Source organism: Gavia stellata, chromosome 3, assembly GCF_030936135.1.
Source record: "Gavia stellata isolate bGavSte3 chromosome 3, bGavSte3.hap2, whole genome shotgun sequence".
Lineage (NCBI taxonomy): Eukaryota > Metazoa > Chordata > Aves > Gaviiformes > Gaviidae > Gavia > Gavia stellata.
Window position 1 is genome coordinate 32,319,726 of NC_082596.1, and position 20,470 is coordinate 32,340,195.

At 39.6% G+C, this 20,470-nt stretch overlaps 1 protein-coding gene across 1 annotated transcript in view; it reads left to right on the forward strand.

The window, feature by feature from the left end:
* The first annotated feature begins 2,581 nt into the window (after positions 1-2,581).
* ZNF704 (zinc finger protein 704) overlaps positions 2,582-20,470 on the forward strand; it is a 75,204-nt gene continuing 57,315 nt past the window's right edge. The window contains exon 1 of the mRNA XM_059815451.1: positions 2,582-2,825. Within this exon, the coding sequence (XP_059671434.1) occupies positions 2,599-2,825 (227 nt within the window). The 5' untranslated portion in view covers positions 2,582-2,598. The remainder of the gene's footprint in view (positions 2,826-20,470) is intronic.

The following is a 20,470-nucleotide window of genomic DNA, read 5'->3' on the forward strand; positions in this document are numbered from 1 at the left end:
ATGGAGCATTGACTATGGAGCATTGACATATGAAAACCAAGCTGTTATTTGAATATATTTGAACTGGATGGGAATAATTTTGATACATTATATATATGAATAGATTATCTGGTATCACAGTACAAGTATTCTGCTCTTTACGTTTTAGGTTTTATTTGTACAGTTGTAGTCTGAGTCTGCAACCTTTTGTCATCACTCTTTAGGTCTGTAAAGAAAACTTAATAATGTATGGCACAATATGTTTGATGAAACTGAGTAAAATACTACAGTTCCATAAATTGAGGAAAAAAAAAATTTCTTTGGTAAAATCATGGATTTATTCGGTTAAAAAAAATGAAAATCATCCCGATGAATACCATGTTCAGTCTGGCATTGGAGAGTAGGGAAGGAGGGAGGCTGCCTCTCTCCTGTGCTCTCAGTGCTTTCTCTGTAAGGGTTGTGCAGAGCAAGGAGGAAACTGCTGGGTCCTGCCTCGTACGTGTGCGTCCTGCCATGCACAGCGGGTGTAGCTGCTCTTGCCCTGTGCAGCACTGTCCTCTGCACCAGATAAGGTGGAAATCCTGGGGAGGGAGGAGGACATACGTGGTCGTGCAATGGAAGACCATACGGCAATGGAGGGGATGGAATTCAAGTCTTACATGTACCTTCGCTTGGCATTGTATAATTTCTAGGGGCTGAATATTGGAACTTGGCTGTTTCAGGCTTTTTTGGTTTTTTGCTTTAGTGCATCACTTCTGAGTCAATTTTGATGAAAATTGAAGGCAACTCAGCATCTGTTAAGATCTTCAGATACTCAAAAAAGGGCTTGCTGTAAATCTAAGCAGTTTTTTAAAAAATAATCATTAAATCAGAATTAAATCTATGTTGTTTATATGTCTTCTCCTAATTCTGTGTGATTACGTGCTGACTGTGTTGTCTTCCAGGCAGAATTTCTTGGTAATGTGTCATCTGTTTGTGTATGAAGTGTAAAATGACTAATTCTTGCTACTATTTACATTCATGAAGTAACAATTCTAGTTTTGTTCTTGAAGCAACTGCTAAAAGTCCTTCTGTGGAAACACTAGAATGAGACAATTAAATCATTGGTCCTAAGTATTTATGCATTAGCGAACAAAACAAAATTACCTTGGCAAGATTGTCTTTCCTGTGAACTTAAAATTGCTTGCACCATTTTTATACCTGCCAAGGTTTGAAAGCTATGAACAGGGAGATTTGTGGAGAGAGAGGAATATATTTTTATATATTTTAATGCATAAATATATACACATATACATTGATTAATTTTCTGAGGGAGACACATCCTGGATTTCTCCACTGTGAAGATCAGCAATAATGTAAAAGTGTCTAAAAAACCAGTCTGCAAGTCCTAGAAGGCCTCTGGATTTCTTCGAGGTGGTGCGTGTGGCGTGGCAGTACCTCCGCTCAAGGTGGGACAAGCAGCCGTTTTGCTGGTCTGTATTTTGCTTGGCAGTTTGGGTTGGGTGGAGGGGTTGCCTCCCTGGTGCATCTCCTGGACTTATGACAAGTTAGCAGTTGAAGCTCCTGAGCTTAAAAGCACAGATCTCTAGAAATAACTCTATTAGCAGGTGATGCTTCTGGTAGACAGGGATGCGAGGAAGCTAGCAGGCTGAGGGGCTGGAGGAGCTCAGCTGATGTACGGCAGTACGAGAGGTTCGTGACAGCCTATGAGATAGGTCTGCCTCCGTGAAGCTGAGGAAGCGTAGCTGGCCGGGGAATGGCATTTCAGGGGAAAATCTAGGTCCTGGGCTTTGTTTTGCTTGCTGGGAAGATGGAGTGGCTTGGTTCTCCTGGCTTTCCATGCTCTTCACTGCAACAGTTTGCTGTATAAACACCAACGCATTGTATTCCAGAGAGGTAGCGTACTTGTTACGATACCTATTTGCTTAGGAAGTCTTTGCTTTTGGGAGGCAGCAGACCTGAAGATCTGGGAAGCGCTGGCAGCCAAGGAGGCAACCTGACACTGCTCCTGTGTGTGTCCGTGCTCCTCATTGCTGGACAGACTCCTCATGGAGATCCTGCCGGCATCACTTGCTCCCCTTTGCCTTCTGTCAGCTGAGTTGGAACACAGCAAATTATTTTTCTGCTCCTGGAGAAACCCTCATTTGCAAATACAGCTATTAAAGAATCCAGTAAGTGGCTATCAGAAGCACTTTAATTTCTTGGTTGCCTTTTATCTGGATAAATTCTGACTTTTTTCCTGGAATTTTAGGAGGAGGGCAGCTAGGATTTGTTTTGCATAGTTATGCAGCACAGGTGTGTGTACGTTAAATATGTTGTATATACTGTGGTTTCCAATATTCCAATTCAAATACCTTTTCGATTTAACATTAAGAGTAACTGATTGCTTTATCAAATGGACAAGAATTGCTTCTTTTTCTGGATAGTCTTCAACACTGTTGAGAAATTAATGGCAGTTTCAGAATTTATGAAGGGCAAAGAAATGGTATTCTCTGATTCGAAGAAGTAATTAGACGTAAATGTCTGTGAGTATGGGGTTCCCCCCCTATATTTTAGGAGAATTAGAGGAAAATTTAATAATTGCTTTCAATTTTACAGGCAGCCAGCATCAAGCGTGAAATGACCTTCCCTGCATTTCAACAGGAGGATGTAAAAAGTGACATCAGTCAAAAACTGCCAGACCAACAGTTTCTCCTGTTCACCACAAAGGAGGAAGATTTAAAAACAGCAGAGACCAAAAAACCAAACAGAGCTCATGAGTATGAAAAGGAAAACACTCGTTCTGTTTGTCTTCTGGAACAGAAGCGCAAGGTTGTTTCTTCAAATATTGATGTGCCTCCAGCAAGGTAAGGAGAGATGGGGTTTTTTTGTTGTCTGTTTGTTTGGGTTTTTTTTTTTTCCTTTGTTTTAAGCTTTTTTTCTTTCTTCTTCTTGCCTTTTTTTTTTCCATGGGGTATTAGAGGCACGTTTGTTAAGCAGTACTGTGAACAGGTAATACTAGTATTCATGTCCAAGCAGTCCAAAGTCAATCACAGCTCCACTATTTGAGAGATCTGCTAGAAAATTAAAAACGCTAGTAGCAGAAACTGAGACCATCTGCAGTGCAGGACTTTGTATTGCTTTTGCAATGTTTTTGCTTTTAGAATGGGCTGCAACTGAGGTACTCTGAGAAGAGGACGTGTCTTAACAGGAAGAGATTGTTGACCCAGCTTCACTCTGAAAAGTAATCTTCTAAATTAGACACAGAATCATCTTACCTGATAGCAATTTTTTTTTTAATTATTTTTTACTGTCATACCTGCAACCACTTTATACTCAGTGTGCAGTGACTTACACTGCATAGTGAGGATGTAGTACGTTATGTTCTGTTATACGGCTGTATAGGTATATAGCTGGGTCATAATGTGGTCTATGAAATGAATTAATAAAAAAAAGTGATGAGGATAGGCCAGCGCAGGGAAATCAAATTTGTACAAAATGGGGATTTGGGGATTTTGGTATTGCTTTTTAATTTGTTATTCCTTGAGGATCTGTTGTGAATGCACATAGATGTTTGTGTCTTCAGCATTCACATCTGGGCAGTTACACTTTTAATTATAAACTATTTATAGGGAAAATAACTGTTTTTTAATCTGAGACTTGACGTATATCCCAACAAGAAATTCAAGGTTTATTTGTCTATTTTTTTTTCCTTCCCAATATTTAAGTGGAATAATAGTAAGAGAAGGAGAAACTGAGAATTTCATACTGGCTAGTGATTTGATGAGAAGGGACTTGAAAATACAGTCTAGAACCTTGTACTTTGTGGAAGGACTTCAGTGCCTTGAGAGAGAAAGGGAATGACTCCTCTAGGAAATGCTGAACATTAGTGTAAAATAAACATATCCAGTAATGCTAAGTAGACTCTCTCAGTGGTGAAAAACTGACAACAAATTGGGTATTCTGTGTTGCAAGATGACAAGTGCTTTTTCCTTTTCTTTTGTTGTTCATGATTTCGTGTTGGCATCAGTCTATCTGCAAAGATTTTTTCTTAACCTGCCTGGTAAATTCACTTGCACATAATATTCAGTGAAAGGCCTTCCAAGTTTGTAGTGCCACTTAAAAAATACATAGTCAAACTGGATGTTTTGTTGTTTTTTGGTTTGTTTGCTTTCTGAAAACCGGCACAAACTAACAGGTTCTGCCACATCATCCAGAACAGGATGACCATTGTTTTCCTCTGGCTCTCATAGATGACGCTTCTGAAAACCACAAAGTTCATGAGCATTTTGACAGGATTTTTTTCCCCCTATATATATATATATAGTAAAAAGCTATGCATTAAAAGCTTAAAAACGTTAGGGTACTTTAAATTAAGATTTTCACCAGTAATCAACCCTGTAATGGCTGAGTACCCTCCTCATTCATACTTATGTGTCTCAAAGCAAATAGGATCATCAGAAAATTCAGGTCAGCAAGGACCTCAGGAAGTCACCTAGTCCAACCTCATGCTCAAACCGTATGTTAGCATTTCCATTTTACAATTCAGGCAGCTAAGGTACAGGATTTAAATGCCGTTTTGTATGGCTTCATGCAGATAATCCACTTGCAGTTACAGAAAAGGGGAGCTCGACTACTTCTTCAAGATCATCCTCCCTTGCAGGGATGGATATTTTTTCTCCAACGAGGTGGAAAAGAGGATAAACAAACCTCTTTAATGCCGCCTTAAGACTAATTGTGATACCAGTTGTGAGCACAGGATACTTAAAGATGATAGGAAATAAGTTCATTTGCAAAGGTGTCTTCTAAAATTGTTCTTTGTTTCTGTATTTTGTTGGGAACAGATAAATGACCATATTATGTTGTTGCATGTTTTCAGGCACGCAGGTTGAGCTGCTGCATTAGCAGAATTAGAGAATGAAGTAGAAAACAAACCCGGAGTCTAAATTCAATAGCATGATAAACATCTAGGTCATTTTTGCTACAGTTTTGCAGAGAAGCTTAAGTTTCACTTTTAATCTGAGGTGAATTATTAGGCCATTTGTCCACAATGGACAGGAAGAACACTAAAACCTTTGCTTGGAGATCTTCCTAAATATTTGTTGTTGTAATGAGGGGAATGCCCAGTCTCTCTTCAGTACAGTTTGATCTCTCATATTCTTTGAGAAGTGAGAGTCCACACATTTGATGTTCTCCTGCCTCTTTATAAGTCCCTTCCAGTCTTCTGTCTAGGACTACTCTAATGGAGTTGTGTGTTCCCCAGAGGTGAATTCCTCCTCCCTTCGCCTCCTGGCAGGACTTGTTGGGTCGACTGTCCTCTCCTCTGATGAGAACATTCATACGCCTTCGCAGATTTGTCCTATCCAATTGTGGAAGGTCATCTTGAATTAATCAGATGATGTTTACAAAAAGCGTGGGAGAAGCAAGGGATTTAATATGATCTTCAGTTTCTTACTTCTACATACACCCTCTTTACAAAAAACTTTCAGCTATTGTTTTGAAGTAGAAAAATGCTATGGAAATGAAGCTTGCTATTTATTTTGGTTTAAAACCTTAGTGGAGCTGAGAAGGTTACCCACTTCGCTTCAGATGTCAAAGTAAAGGGTAACATTAGATTTTGCAGTATCTAAATACACTATACCCACTAAACCCAGGACAATACGTGAGTGATTTTGAGACAGAAGTTTATCATACTGCAGAATCCTTATTAACAAGGGCATATGGGTATCTCCATAAGAGCTCTGAAAAAGTGTCTGCAAAAGAGCTGATAGCATGGATAAGTATACTTCACTTTGACCACAAAATGAAATAAAGCCCATGCCATCTTATCTGTTTTTAAGGCTTTCTTTTAATAAGAATGAAAATCTTTGTGAGGCACTGTATCCAAAATAACTAACAGTTCAGAAAACACTGGCATAGTAAATGTTGCTACTGAGGCGTTCAGCTGCAGGGCTTTCATTATTGGTTATAGACTCTGAAATTTTAGAAATGTGAAAATATCTTAACTGAGTTCCTGGTGTTTCAGGTGATTGGTAGTCAGGTGCGCTGAAATTACAGTAGATGGAACTGTAGAGCAGGGACAGGCTGGTGGCTGTCTCGTGTGCATGCAGGAGAATGGGAAACTAATGGAAAACACGGACATTTAAGAGTTTTGGTTTTCAGTGATGTCTGGAGAGAAGGGGTAGATGCATACTACTTAATAGCTCAATAGTTACGCACTTGCCTGGAGTGTGGAAGGTGTGGGTTCAGGTTCTTCTGTTGTTGCATTTGGAGCAAGGACCTGAACTGGGGTCTCCAATGTACAGGGGAGGTGTCTTAACCATCAAAGTCCTGGCATATTCAAGGTGCTTCATAGGGCAGCTCTTTAAAGTAATAGTGTCAGGCTAGATGTAGCAGACCTGAAATAAATATTCTGTTGCATGCAGGAGATTTTTAATATTGAAATTAAATTTTTAAGTTCATTGTTCACATTTTCTATTTCATCTTGCAAAAATAGTGCAGACGTTTCTCGCTGCGTTATGTGCTGTACTGGAAGCGTCTTTTGGATTAAAATAGGAGGAGACCATGACTTTTTGACTACTGATTTTTATGTTTTGGAATGCAAAAATGAAATGGGAGGTTAACAGCATTAAGTCTTTCCCTTTTCACATTTCTTCATTTGGTCATTTTGAACAAAATTTATACTAGTTAAATAGCTTTCCTACTTCTGAAACTCAAATGAGCATAAATGAAACTGTTCAGCTTGATTAGATGAATTATTTAATATAATAAGGAAATTTTAATTCCTTACTTTCCCTTTAAAGTTTAAATTTATTGGTAGTTTTGGTGCATAAAGGACTGCTGCCGTGGAGAAAGGGGTCTGACCACTTGACTATAAACTGAATTATCTCTGAGAATTGTTCTCTGTACAACAGCGGAGAATATGCTTTAGATTGACCTCCAGTTCAAACATGAGCTATCAAACACATCCCAGATCCCTAGGATCTGAGCAGTGAAAAGGTAATTTTCTAAAAAGAGAGTGGTGTCACTGAGGGACTAATCTCCTTGTCTTGTGGGCAGAAGCAAGCACAGGTCTACCAATGTTTCGGGCAGCTACATCTGTAGAGGTCAGATGTAATCAAAGATGATGTTCCCTGTAGGCAGCGGCGTGGCAGTTAGCAAAGCCATTTTTGCTCATTTGTATTTTCACCAGCTACTTACCATAATGCACACTTACTCCCAAAGCAAGGCAACAAGAAAGACGAGAAAAAGCCTGGGCTGCTGATACGGTGGATATGAGGGTGTGAGTCATGATGTAGGGACCCAGTGCAGGTCAGGCACGCGGGGAATGTCTTCTGCCTCTCGGAGGATGAGGGTGGAAGGGTGGGCAATGGAGAGCAAGGGATGAAGTTTCCTTTTCTTGAGTAAAATGTGAGAATAAATGTCTGGAAATGGTGATGTGGTTAAAGGTCCTTTTATACAGAAGTGTTTTGACCAGCTGTAGCTGGAAACCCTTCAAAACTTATATTTGTTAGTGTAGGAAGTGGTGTCCTTTCTGGTGTCCCAGAAAGGAGTAACTGGAAACATGCAATAGGTTAAGAGAATTAAAGAAGGAACTAGGCAGGCATTGCTCCTACCCCTCTGATGGCTGGGGGTGTTTGAATAGTTTTGCTTTTGTTAACCTTTTGTTAGATGACCTCAAAATATTGTGAAATTTGTTTTATCCCCTTGCCAAATCATTCTCCTTTCCCCCAGTCCTGTACCCTATGTTCTCTGAAAAAAAGAAAGAAATACAATCTTTCTAACTGCCTAACTTTTTCTGCATTGTTTGTGCTCTTAAAGGACAAGCCAAAGCTAAACCTCAGCTGCTTGAGCACTTCCTATAGTGTGAAAATAGCTATTGTGCAATAAAACCTTCTAGTTCCTGTGCCTTTCTGGTTCACTGCTAGTAAGCAGTGACATTTGCCATGACAATGAAGTATTGGATTTTACTATCTTCTGTTTATTTTATATATTAAAAAAAAGTTGCCTAATTACTGCAAAATTAATTTTTATTCATGCACCTATACTTTATTTAGTAATTAGTTTGTAATTTAATGGAAGAATATGTGAAATAATTGAAATAAAGTAAATGAAACGTCTCTAGGAATTCTCTCCCTGTTGCCTCTTTAAGTCCTTCTAGAATAGCTACAGAAAACTGGAGCAACATGAATTGCAGCTGTGTTTTCTGACCATCATTATAAAGAAACAGTATAGGCAGTGCTGCATTTTCATCCCTAAATGATTTTCTTGCCCGATCTCTCCAGGAACATAGCTCTGGGCAGCCTTTTGATTAGAGGGTGTGTTGTTGATCCGTAAGGCCTGCTGGGCATGACTGATTATGCACCGTGCATTTCAATGGAAACATTTGCATATTTTCATAGCCAAAACTCTCCGGGAGCCTGACTCCAAGATCAAAAGCAGTATCTGCTTAACTGTGATGTCCTCACTAGGAGGACTTCCCAATCTACTCACTACTCTTCAGGGAAGAACCTGGCTATCAAGTTGTGCTTTTCTGTTTACCTAGAGTTGTTGTTTATTCATGCTTCTTTACCTGTTTTAAAAGGCTCCTCAGTTCTCCTTTGGGGAGCTCCTTTCCTGTACCCCTCACAATTTCAGCAGAGTGGATTGATGGGGCAGCTTCAGAAGGCGTCAACTATTTGTAGGCTGCTGAGGCTTTTCAGTCCAGTCAAATGGGTGAAAACAAAGGCAAAGAAACCAGGCTGAGCTTCAGATTTACTGACTGTAGCTCTGCAAGCTTTTGAGCTCTGTAGCTTTGCTTCTTGCCCAAAAGCACTTCTTTGGGGTGTGAGTTTTTCTCCCAAGTTTTTCCACCACCCTATAGGTTGAGTGGACTTGTTTCTTAAGTTTTATTTTCTGTGCATCCATGATAGTTAGAAACTTTGAAAATGGTTGCTTTTCATGTAATGAGAATTACTCCCAGAGTCATTCCCATATTGCAGGGCTTCTGTAAAAAATGTTGGTAGTTGGCAATACCATGTGTTTAAAAGCAGCTTCTCCGAATAGCCACACCAGCTACTTATTGAAGTGGTAAATTGTTGCTTTGTTTTGCTAGACTTCTTTAGTTAAATATGTGTGCAGCTTGATTGGATTTCACCCAAGCAGTCATTAGAGCTTGATTATGTTTAATATTGATGGTAAACTGCTCGTCATGGTCTGCTGCAAAAAGGTGTGGTGCCTCCTAGGATCTGACTGTTAACGGGGAACAAGAGACTTATCCAAAGAGCAATCAGAGAATCGGTCTGTTAGCACATTTTGAAGTAAAAAACTATGTATTTCTTGATGCTGTTTTCTAACACTAAATTTTCTTTGCGTTCTAGAAGGACTGTATACGTGCTTTAAGTTCTGGATGCCTTTGATCTGCCTGCAGTATGCAAAAGCAGTGTAGCAGAAGCTTCTTTGAAAAGTGTAGGTTAAATTGCAAGTAAAAAATCTGCAGGTAGCTACCACAGAGCCAAACCAGAACTCCAAAAGTCACCTTGCTCATTTAACTGGAATGTCGTTTTCCAGATTACTTGCCTGGGTGTGTGTAGTGTTTGTTGCCATAATAGCTGAACCAGCTTCTCATGATGCTGACACAGATGACAGCATTCGTGACAGCTTGCAAACTGTTGGAAACTCACCTTTCAGGTGGTGAGATGGATCAAGTCTCAAGAGTGCTGGGGAACAGAGGACGTGCTCAGCAGGACTGTCCCATTCAAAGAGTGGCTGAACATAGTGATGGTTGAGCTTGTTACGAGTAAGATTGGATTTCATAGCTGGGTGGTACAGACTTGGGCATTAGCGTTCAGAAGTCCCCACTGCCAGAGAGCCACAGTGATATATTGGATAGGTTATTTGTTGAAAAAGGTGTATAACATCCCCTGCTGTAGATAAATTTACTCTGAAAGTGTCCATAACGTATCTTTATCTTTCAGTGGACTTTTGTCAGTTCCCGCATTTCTCTCCTTTGTGTTGTACTGTGTGCATATCTGAGAGTTTTGAGATACCTCTTACTGAACTGTATTACTGACATTCCTACAACCATCGTGTTCAATCAGTTGCAGCTTGTAGAGGAACCAGTTATGTGACTAGCACGATTTATTCTTTCATCACCAGGGTTAGATACACTGGCTGGTCTCTCCAGCAGGATTTTGCCAACGTAAAATTCTTGTTAAAGTGTGAATTTTGGATGAATGAACATTACTCTTGAGGTATTTTTTTCCCAGTAATGTTCAAAGCAGAGGGAAGCAAAGTGCTTTTTGTATTCTTTACTCATAATGTTTTGCATTTGATAGTGATTTTCACACAAATTGGTATAATGGCAACTACGTCTGGTTGTGGTCTTTGAGCCTGATTTACTATACTTGATCCTGTGAGAGCAGGATATGATTTAAGAGCGATGGACCTAGCAAGAATACAGATGAAGCTTACTTCTCATGAATAAGTGGCTTTCTGTTTGGTGGGGCTTTTTGTAGCAATTGGTCATCACACAGACCTCTTAGTTCATTGTTCCTGGGTTTCCATAATTTTCAACTTTCACCCTGTCTTCTGATGTGTGCAATAGTATTAACATTAGGAGAGGGAACTTCTGACACCAGCTGGTGACTTTAGCCATCTGGATTTTTGGCCAATGTTCTTGTCCAGTTTTTTAACTGTGGACTTGCAATGGCATTCCCAGGGAATGAAATTCCAGTGAAAAATAAACGCATGAGAATTTGGTTGTGCAGTTAAATGTGGTAATTTAGGTGATTATTATTTTCAAAAGAAGATTTTGTTTGTGCATGTATACATATATATACACACATATGTATATATACTCATATAAATAAGTTTCCCATTTCTCTAGAAAATCCTGTATTCAGAGCACTGCTGAGAAAGATTTGTCTTCCTCTATAGAAGTATAACTACTTCTCTTTAAAATCTTCTTCCACTGGTAGCCGAGACAAAAGGCTAAATAATTTTATCTGTGTGATGGAAGTTGTGAGTGGACAATGATCTCACTACCAAGCAAATTTCAATGAATTCCTCTAATGTGGCGCAAAGTAAAAATGTGTCCTTAATCTGCAGCGACCATTACGCACTGGTTCTTGAAGAGCTGCATTCAGTCAGCATTGCTGCTTTATCTGTTAGCCATTGCTGTGAATGCACAGCTTGTTCTCAGCTCTTCAGTTCCCTTAAAAAATGGAGTGTAATTTCCAAACACTCTTCAGCAGCAGGCAATATTCAATAAGAGTAATTTCTTTGTGGTTTGTGTTAGCTGTGGCACAAAAAAAATTCCTCTTGAAATGCCATCTGTGCTGAGAAAAAGAAAAAAGTCAATGGGTACATGGTTTACAACTTGTGTATCTGTGAAAAGTGCAAGAATGGGTTACCATGTATATGGTAACACAGATTACATACATCATAGCTATGTTCATAGCTACAATTTTATTTAAATTATTTAATTAAAATAATTTAGTTTATACAGTGATATTTGACATATCGTTGAATTCAGGAAAGACATGAAGCTTGCCTTTTCTGAGAGAAGTTATATCACTAATTGTTATTTGTAAAATATTTTTAGAAATGTCTGTGTTAACTCCTTTAGCATCATCTCCATGAAAACATTAATTTTACACGTTTTTAAAAAAAGGAGGTAGAAAGTGTGACTCTTCTCCATTTATAGTAATACGCTGGCGTTGTGTGTACAAGGGTTTTTCAGTGTTTTGTTTGTATCCCTAAGACAACTACACTACAATGAAACTCACCTGACCCTATTGATTTTATGAGGTATGTAAAGTGTGTAATTGGTTTGTATAGATGAAAGGCTATTTTTAAGGTGCCTTTTATTAACTTCTATAAGAAAGATTTTCTAATCTCTATTATATAATGGTTTATATGCATCAGATGCCTATTTTGCCTATTACTACTTCAGTTTTTGTGACAACAGGAGTGTTGTCAAAGGATGGAGGACTTAATCACTTTGAAATATCAAAATATATATTATGATATATATGTAAATTAATTTTTCTAACAGGTTATTTTTATTTGAAGCAGAACCACATCTTCTTGTGGTTTTAGTCATCTGCATGGTTTAGTATAAGCTCCAACTCTTCCCTTTTTACTCCTGGTCATTTTGGGAAAATGGTGGAACAGAATTGTTGCTGGATACACAAGGTCTGCATGAAGCAGCTACAATTTTTGATAAGTTGCTAGTCTTTCCCAATAAAATATCCTTTGACACTTGGTTACTGAAGCAGCACTCGACGGCATTGTAGTGCACTGGACATGTACTGCACGTGACCTGCAGCGTGGCTTTTGTTCCCTATGGAAAGCGTAGTTCCATACCTGACTGAATGGATGCTTTTTTGAAAGTTTGCAAGAGTTAACCTGTTGTGTTCAATGTATTTTTAATACATACTGAATGACTAGTTCGCAGTTTTCTTGAGCCAACAATAAAAAATAGTTTTTGTTCTTCAAGTACACTAGTCAAGCTCGCTATGTAAGGAGTTTTGTGATTTTGCACGGGGCTGTATTTTAAGCTCTGCCACAGGAATTTGTGCAGGTGATCTGATACTGCGTCTGCCAAGTAACCTTGGGTCAACTGTGCTTGGTACCCAGTGAACAGAACAGAGGTAGTAGCATCTTCAGTGGACCAGGGGGAAGTTGCGTGTGAAACATGAACTTCAGCTATTAGTGGTCCCAGCAGAGAAAGTACATCCCGAAGTACCTTGCTCTTCCGTTGGTAAAGGATGAAATGAGATGAGACATTTTGCTAAAAATATTTCACATTCCCAAGCAAATCTATGTTTACACTTTGTATAGAACCAACGTTTAGAAACATAACTTTGTTCTCATTTTGGGATAAAACATTCACTGTTAGTGGCTGTGTATGTGAAATGGTTTGTTTGATAACCACATCTTCAAAATAGCCTCCTTGGGGAACCGGGGGAAAAAGTGTAGAATAACATTGCCAGAATACAGTAGCAGAGTGTTTCTTTTCTTTAATTATATATTACACTAAATTCTAGGTGTCGGAGAGTTGTCCTTGCTTCTCTCCAGGAGCATACCAGAAGCCCACATGTGGCTGGACACCTGAGCTGTGTTGTCCTATGGAAATAGTTGTCCTCTGCAGTGTCAACATTGGCATACTGCATTGAAGCTGCTACTGTGTTGACACATGGATGTTTTTAGTAATAGCAGTATTCCAGATGGTAAATGGAGTCAACAGCCAATTGATGCTTTTAAGAAGTTATTCTTACATTGTAATACTGTTGCTCCTCATTTGATTTGGTTTGTTACCCAAAACTTAATGTCTCGCCATTTCTTTGAGGAGGAACGGAGGGTGGTATTTCCACCAGCAGCAGATGCACCATCATTATGGTCAGCTTTATAATTAAGTAAAGCCTGTGTTTAGGTCATGCTTTCCCTAGGAAAATCCCCGTTAAAATACTTTGTAGTCTTTTACCTAATTTTGTGCATGAAGAACATTCTTCATGCAGTTCTGTGCCCCCGAACTTAAGCTCCCTGCTGTGTCTGTCTGCTTTCCCCCTTTATCTTAATTTGAATCATTGCTTTTGTTTTCACTGTGAATGACCAATTGTTTCTCCCTTGAAGCTGAGACAGGCAGTGAATTAAGAATTAAAAAAAGGATTTAGGACATTCCCGTACACACACACACACACACACACACACCCCCCGCATGGAGCGGGAAGGGCTGTGCGCCTGACGGCTTGGTGCGGAGCGATTCCTCACCTGGCTGGGTGAGGAGGGAAAAGATGCTGAAAAGGATGTGCTGGGCCTATTTTGATATTTCTTTCTAATGAAAAGTGTCTGTGAAAAAAGATTTGGTGCCACTTCCTGATAAGTCTCTGCCGATGATTTAGAAAGAATATTTTGTCTGCTTTTTCCTACCTTGTTAACTCCTGAGAACTGCATCCTGAAGTCATGGATATTTGTTTTGTTAATGTCCTCTTGGTTTAAACGATTTGGCCTCTCCTCCTCCCTCTCTTCTTCCTCCTCTCCAAATTGGCAATAGTGGGGCTATTAGTATGGGGCATGCTCATGCTATCTCTTGCTTCTTGATGTTGCTTAGTTTATTTTACATAATGGTCGTTGCTCTTACAGGGTTCATCGGGCCCTTGGCTCCAAGATTACAGATGTGTAATTCTCATAGTAAGTGCAGGGTAGCTATTAAATACTATTTTTATGTGTATATATATACAAGTACATACATATATATAATCAGTGTAAGCATGTGTTTGTGTGACATACTTGTGCACGCATCTCTGATAATCCTGAGAAATATCTTGCTGATATTTAACCTTTCTAAACTAGTGTTTCTGCTTCTGGTACCTAGCTAGAGTACTTTCAGATCACAGGAGTAATAACAACAGCAATAGTAAAAATCTAATTGATGTTGAAAGCCCTTTAAAACATGTCGCATAAAAAGGCTTGTGGTTACACTTACTTATATTGTGTGGTGTGTATTTTATGAGGATGTTGTCAGAAGTTCAAAGTATTACAAAGGAAGATACGTTACTATGTCTTGCTAATCTCTGAAGCAAATATATGCAGGGGAATGCAGCAATTTTTTCATTTTATTATGTTTTGATCTGAGTAAGAAGCTTGGAGAGAAAATCTACATTGAATGTATAATACGGGTCTTACCAAAATAAACTGGATATGTACTACACTTATAATAAATCATTAACATTAAAGCAGTTGAAAACCAAGCTTTCACATCTTAAATTAAGACATAATGTGTAACATTAATAAATATGGCTTGTATTGGTCCTACAGATAGAAGCTTTGAATTACATTATGCAGCAAATGTTCTTAGTTATCTTTGGGTGTTTTTTTTTTCCTTAGGAATTTTTTTTTTTTGGCAACCTGTTGTGCAGACATCCAAACTGTTCACAGTATTAATTGAGTTGCCTGTCATTATTATGGCAGAGGAATTGGAGAGGCAGCATATCTGTGGCGCGGAGCTGGATTTACGAGCCAGGGGAAAATGTAGTTGCTGTGAAAGAAACCGTGAGGGGTCAGTAGATGTCCCATGTAGCAGCGCTGCCCAGCACGGCTGAGGCTTCCTTCTGCGGGACAAGGATTGAGGTCTCGGCAGCTGCTGCCCCTCAGCATCGTGGTTGCAGCTGAGCCTCCACAGTGGTAGATGCTGTCCTCATTTCACCTGTGAAATCCCCCCCGGATGGAGGGGACTGCTCGGGTACAGCTGAGGAGACCCTGCCTCCCAGCTAGTTTTTATTGTACGAGTCTGGTAAAATACAACCCTCGTAAAGGAGCTACCATTCATCACAGTCCTTCAGTGCCGTCTATGCCTTTTAAAGTACTGTTGGCTCTATTGTTATTTGCCTCTCTGTGGTCCTAGAAATATGGCTTATTTGATATATCTGATAGCATATCAAATATATGCGAAACAGGAAATAAGGAAGATAAAGTCTTTAGTCAGACTTCAAAACTGAAAACAACCTGTCCTGCCCATCCCTACATCGAGGGGCAAATATTAAGCCGTTCTATGTGTTTCTGCTGTTCTTACCTACTTTTTTAAACTAAAGCATGTCCGAGCTAAATGTATCCTTGGATGTCATAGGAACTTAGAAAGCATCTAGCTTAGATTGCCCTCCTGCTTTGTAAAATCTCCTGTTGACTCACTGTGCTATACAGCCTCCCACCTACCCATCTATTGCTGCGTATTCTCTTCCTCCCACTTGTTCTCCCCGTGCTATTCCTTCTGTGGGTATGCCTCTTCTCCAGCCATCCCTTAAAAACACCAGCGGTTCTCCAAACCTCACCTTCTTTCAAATACTTTACATTTTTCACAGTTGGACTCCTGAAACCTTCCCTTCGGTTCCAATGAGGAATACATTTTTCTTCCTCTCCAAAAGGTATACTTCCAAATACTCTGAAATTTCTCTCTCCTCATGCTTCTGTGATGTATTCTATAAACAATGTTTGGGATAAGTTGTATTGTGCTGAATTAAGGAATTACATGGTTAGAAGCTCCTGTTCTCATATTATGCAGCTGAGTGTACTTGCGTGCCCGGAAAATATCCAGGTAGCCTTTGCCTGCCCTACCGCATTGGGAAGGAAGGCTTCTGAGAGCAGTGCAAGCTCGTGGAGGGAAGGAAGTAGCTGGGAGAATGCAATCGCCATTTTTTCACTACTTTTTTTTGTGAAGTTATCAACGTTTGTTATATAAGCTGATTATATCCAGTTATTGTTTGGGGGTGGGGGAGGAAACAGTGAATAACAGACTGAAGTTCAAAACCTACTTTGCGTGGTGGTAAGTTTCTTCATTTCTGTGATCTAGCTGAAAGTAGCAAACTTTCATGGGCAAGGGCAGATATGTATACATGCTAGGATATGTTTCTATACAACACTAAATCACCAACAGGATAATTAAAATTTGCCGAGTAACGCCTGTGGTGAGGCCACAAACAACATGCACGTGATTTTCTTTATACAAGCAATAAGGGACAAATTGTTACCGATTTCTGTAAACAGTACAGCCTAAAGAAAACACTAGACTTTGAAGAAGCTTATCTTTCTAGTTTAAAAAAACCCAACAAACAAATGGAACAAAAAAAACCCTAAAAAAACCCCAAACAAACCCAACAAAACAAAAAACCCCAAACCAAAAATCCACAAGCCAAGTGAAAAGTAAACAACAAAAAGCCCGGAGAACAACCATTATGAATAGATGGCTAATTTCCCCTGTTCCTATACCGGTTTTCTCAGTATATATTGCTAAGTCTAATGAGTTGTTTTCTGTTTGAACTATACTTGAGCCCAAAATGCATGTAGTTATTTCTAGACCATTACAGGAGCCCATTCATAGGAGTATGGGGACCCCATTCTGCAGGTTCTGTACAAAAGGGAGTGGGTACCTCTTATGGAAATTATGTTTTATGGGGTTGAAGGCATCTTGGTTCCTTCCTGCATACAAACCCAGGCCCTCTTTAGGACATCAGAAAGCTTTTTTCATTACCCAGTAGGGCAGCTACCTCTAGAGGATAAGAAGTGGAGATGGAGTGAGCAATGCCAAGCTGCACACACAATGGGCTGCTCTTGCAACTAGTATATCTCCCTTGAAGCAAATTGACTCTGCTACCATGCATCTTCTCGAATTGATTTCAATGAAAATAAGGTCTGAACATCATCTGCAGTACCCAACATGCATAAAAAAAGTTGTGGGATTTATAAAAGATGTTACAGAAAGCTATGCTGTGATTGGGAAAGATTTATTTATTTCCTTGAAACATCTGTGTATGTACGTACATGGAGTAAATTCTTATTTTGCATTAATCTTGATGGGAAAACTGGATATGCTGTCGTTACCTTAGAGCCTTGTCTTGTTGATAGAGAGAATTGCTGTTGTTTTAATGGAAAATATTTGAACAAATTTTAACAACTTTAAACTCGTACCATGTTCTGTTTAAAAAATATGCTGAATACTTTCCCAAACTCTTATCTTTTAGAAGATGCACAACTGCATGTTTTATTTCTGGTGTATTGCCAGATTTCCCATATCATCATCTATGCCAAATAATTGCTCACTTGTTATACTGGTAGCTTAAATATTGTTGCCTCAGAGATGTGTTTAGAAGATATGATAGATATTGGCATATTTTTATTTATAGCATTGGAACAGCAAAAATACAGCTGGAAGGTCCTCCATGGGTCATGTGCGTCTTCAGTTGCCTCCCAGCAAGATCAGTTGTATGTATCCCTTTTGATAATTGTTTGTCTAATCTGTTCTTAAACGTTGATTCTCATTGACAGGTCATCATTCAGAAGGGCAGTCAGTTCCAGGGTTTGAATATTTCTACTGCTAGAATTTTTTCCCATTACAGCTAAAACCTCCCTCATTGCTTTTTACATCCATTGCTCCCTTCCTCTACCCAAGTGGGCATAGAGAACAACATACCTCCTTCTTTTTTTTTATTTTCCGCTCCATCATTTCACATAGTGTAAGACAGTCTCTTTTTTTGGTGAGTGGAAGAGATACCTTTTATCCAATTGCTATTTAATACGGGCTGCATGAATGAAGTTGAGAATGAACATCCCATGGGTGAATATCCCATTTCATGGTGGCACAGATGTTCAGGCTCTGGCCTTTTGCTGAGGGCAAGGGATTGAGGCACCCTCCGGGGAACTGGGGTGTCAGATTGGGGGTGGGATGGGAAGAGGACTGACACTGGTCAGCAGACATGCACGGTGGCAGAAATCCTTGAGCATGTCACAAGCAGGAACCGAAGATGCCTGTGGCTTCTGTGTTGCTCATGAGGAATTTGTGGATCGTGCCCCTTAAGCATCAAGATTTTCTGTAGCTTTATTATTTTCCCCCCCTGCCTCTATTCTCCAGTTTTAACATAGAAGGTAAAATAGTGGTGAAGAAGATTAGAGGAGCTCCACAGCTGGTCAAGCTGAGTACCTCTGTGAGGTTAGAGAGTAAAATAACCAGGTGAGACTGCTGGCATTTTCACATGGTAATAGAAGTAATAGGCTCTGAAAACAAAATCCAGCATTCGTTTTCTGGGAAAGGGAGTGTAATATTTTCCACATTAATGCATTGTATGGGCTCAGCGTTGGACCCAGCCCAATCTGCTGTAGTTCATGCATGGCTGGAAGCCCAGAAATGCCACTTTTGTCCACTGAAGGATGGCACTGAAACTAGTTTAGTGAAGGCATATCTGTTGTTCACTTGTAAAAGCAATAGTCTTATCGCTGCTGCTAGCTCTGCAATTTAAACGGAGTTGTCTCTTTTTTGTAATGCTTGATATACTTCAGCTGCTGCTTCTGCCCGTGTCTCCTTCCCTCTGTGCTCCCCAAAAATGTACATAGGCTCCTGACAGCAGAGTGCTGCGGGAGGTAGGGAGGCTTGGTTTGAGGGTTTGGTGCTTTGAACGCGGTTTGTTTACAGCAGGTATAAAGCAGATGCATTGTTTTACGCTCTAAAGGAAAGGGCGGGGTTGGCAACCATCCACCCGTGTGGCTTTGAAACTTGATTACTATTAGTTTGAATAGTAATGTGCTAGATAGGTTTTGATAAACTCCTGATTGCAAAACAGTGGTGATGAAGCATTTATTTTGTATAAGTACATATATGTATAGTATATATAAAATATATATGCATATCTGTAGAACATTCTGAACATGAATTCAAAAGGTCTGTGGTTTAGACAAGTCTCAGAGGTCATTTCTATTTTCCCTCCGCCTCCCAAGAATACTTTAATTGTTTTCTGTGGGAATTGGGTTGAAGTTAGACCTGGGGATGGTTGAACAGATGACCCTCTGTTAAAAGTGAAGGACCATTTCCTACTGAGTATTTTCAGATGCATTATCCAGTTGAAAGGCATGGCATCCAAAAATTAATCCCTCTGAGAATGGCTGCTTCGCTAACTACATTTGATACAAATGGGTTCCCGTGTGCTTTCCCTTGTCCATGTGTGTGCACTGTTACATACTTATGTACTGCAGTGCATCTTATTAGTGTGCTGTATAATTTAGAAGAGGAGATGCTTTCTGCTTTGTAACTGAACTTCATGTGTGCACAGGGAGATGGCAGTTTATTTTTGGGAAAAAAAAGAATTACTCAAATGGTGGTACGTTCAAAATATATCAGGTCCACTTCAATGTGTGCAGGATAGCACCTGTGCTGACAATAAAAATAATAATGCTTACTACAGCATCTTTATGATTCAGTGCTTTACAGACACTAGCATGTTCTAAAATAACAGAAAACAGTAAGCAAAACCGCTTCAAAGATGTTCAAGAAGTGATACAGCAGGAGGAAGTGGCTGCCCAGCAAGGCAGGGACTGTATCAGGATTAGAAGTGGAGACTTCCTGACTGCTAGCCCTGCCCTCCTTCTCACTACCAACAGACAGCTTCTGTTTCTAACTTTTATGCCTCATTTATACTTCCCATCTGAGGTCTGTCATTCAAAATCCCGCCTCAAAGTCGAGTTGAAAAATAGGGAAGAACCTCTGATCCAAAACCAGAGAAAAATACCTTCTACTCTATATAAAAGCTTACACCCCCTCTTATAAAAAAATGTGTCGTTCCTGCCTTGTATGCCAAATGGCCTTAAAAAAATAAAGCCCATGGCTTCTCTTAGATGTTAAAATGCTTTTTCTGTTCTCGTATTTGGATTCAAAGGATGGTCAAAAGCATGCATTCTTCAAATGTCGTTTATTTATTTAAAACCTTTTATCTTCGGGTGATTAACTCAAGTCATGTAAAGCGTGGCTTTTAAAGGTGCTGAGCACCCAGATTTGCAGTTTCCCGGGATGTTTTGCAGCGAGACCTGCGCATGAGTTTGTCGAACTGGGAATCACCTGCTTTCTGAAAACGTTGGGGTAAGTGAATTGTCTAGATGGACACAACGGAGTTGTTAGCCTTGGTAGTGGATTCTGACTATCTGTCCTGCTGTATGTAGCAGTTTTAGGTTACTGCTAGTCTCTGTTCAGTCCCGATGAGGTGTTAAACAG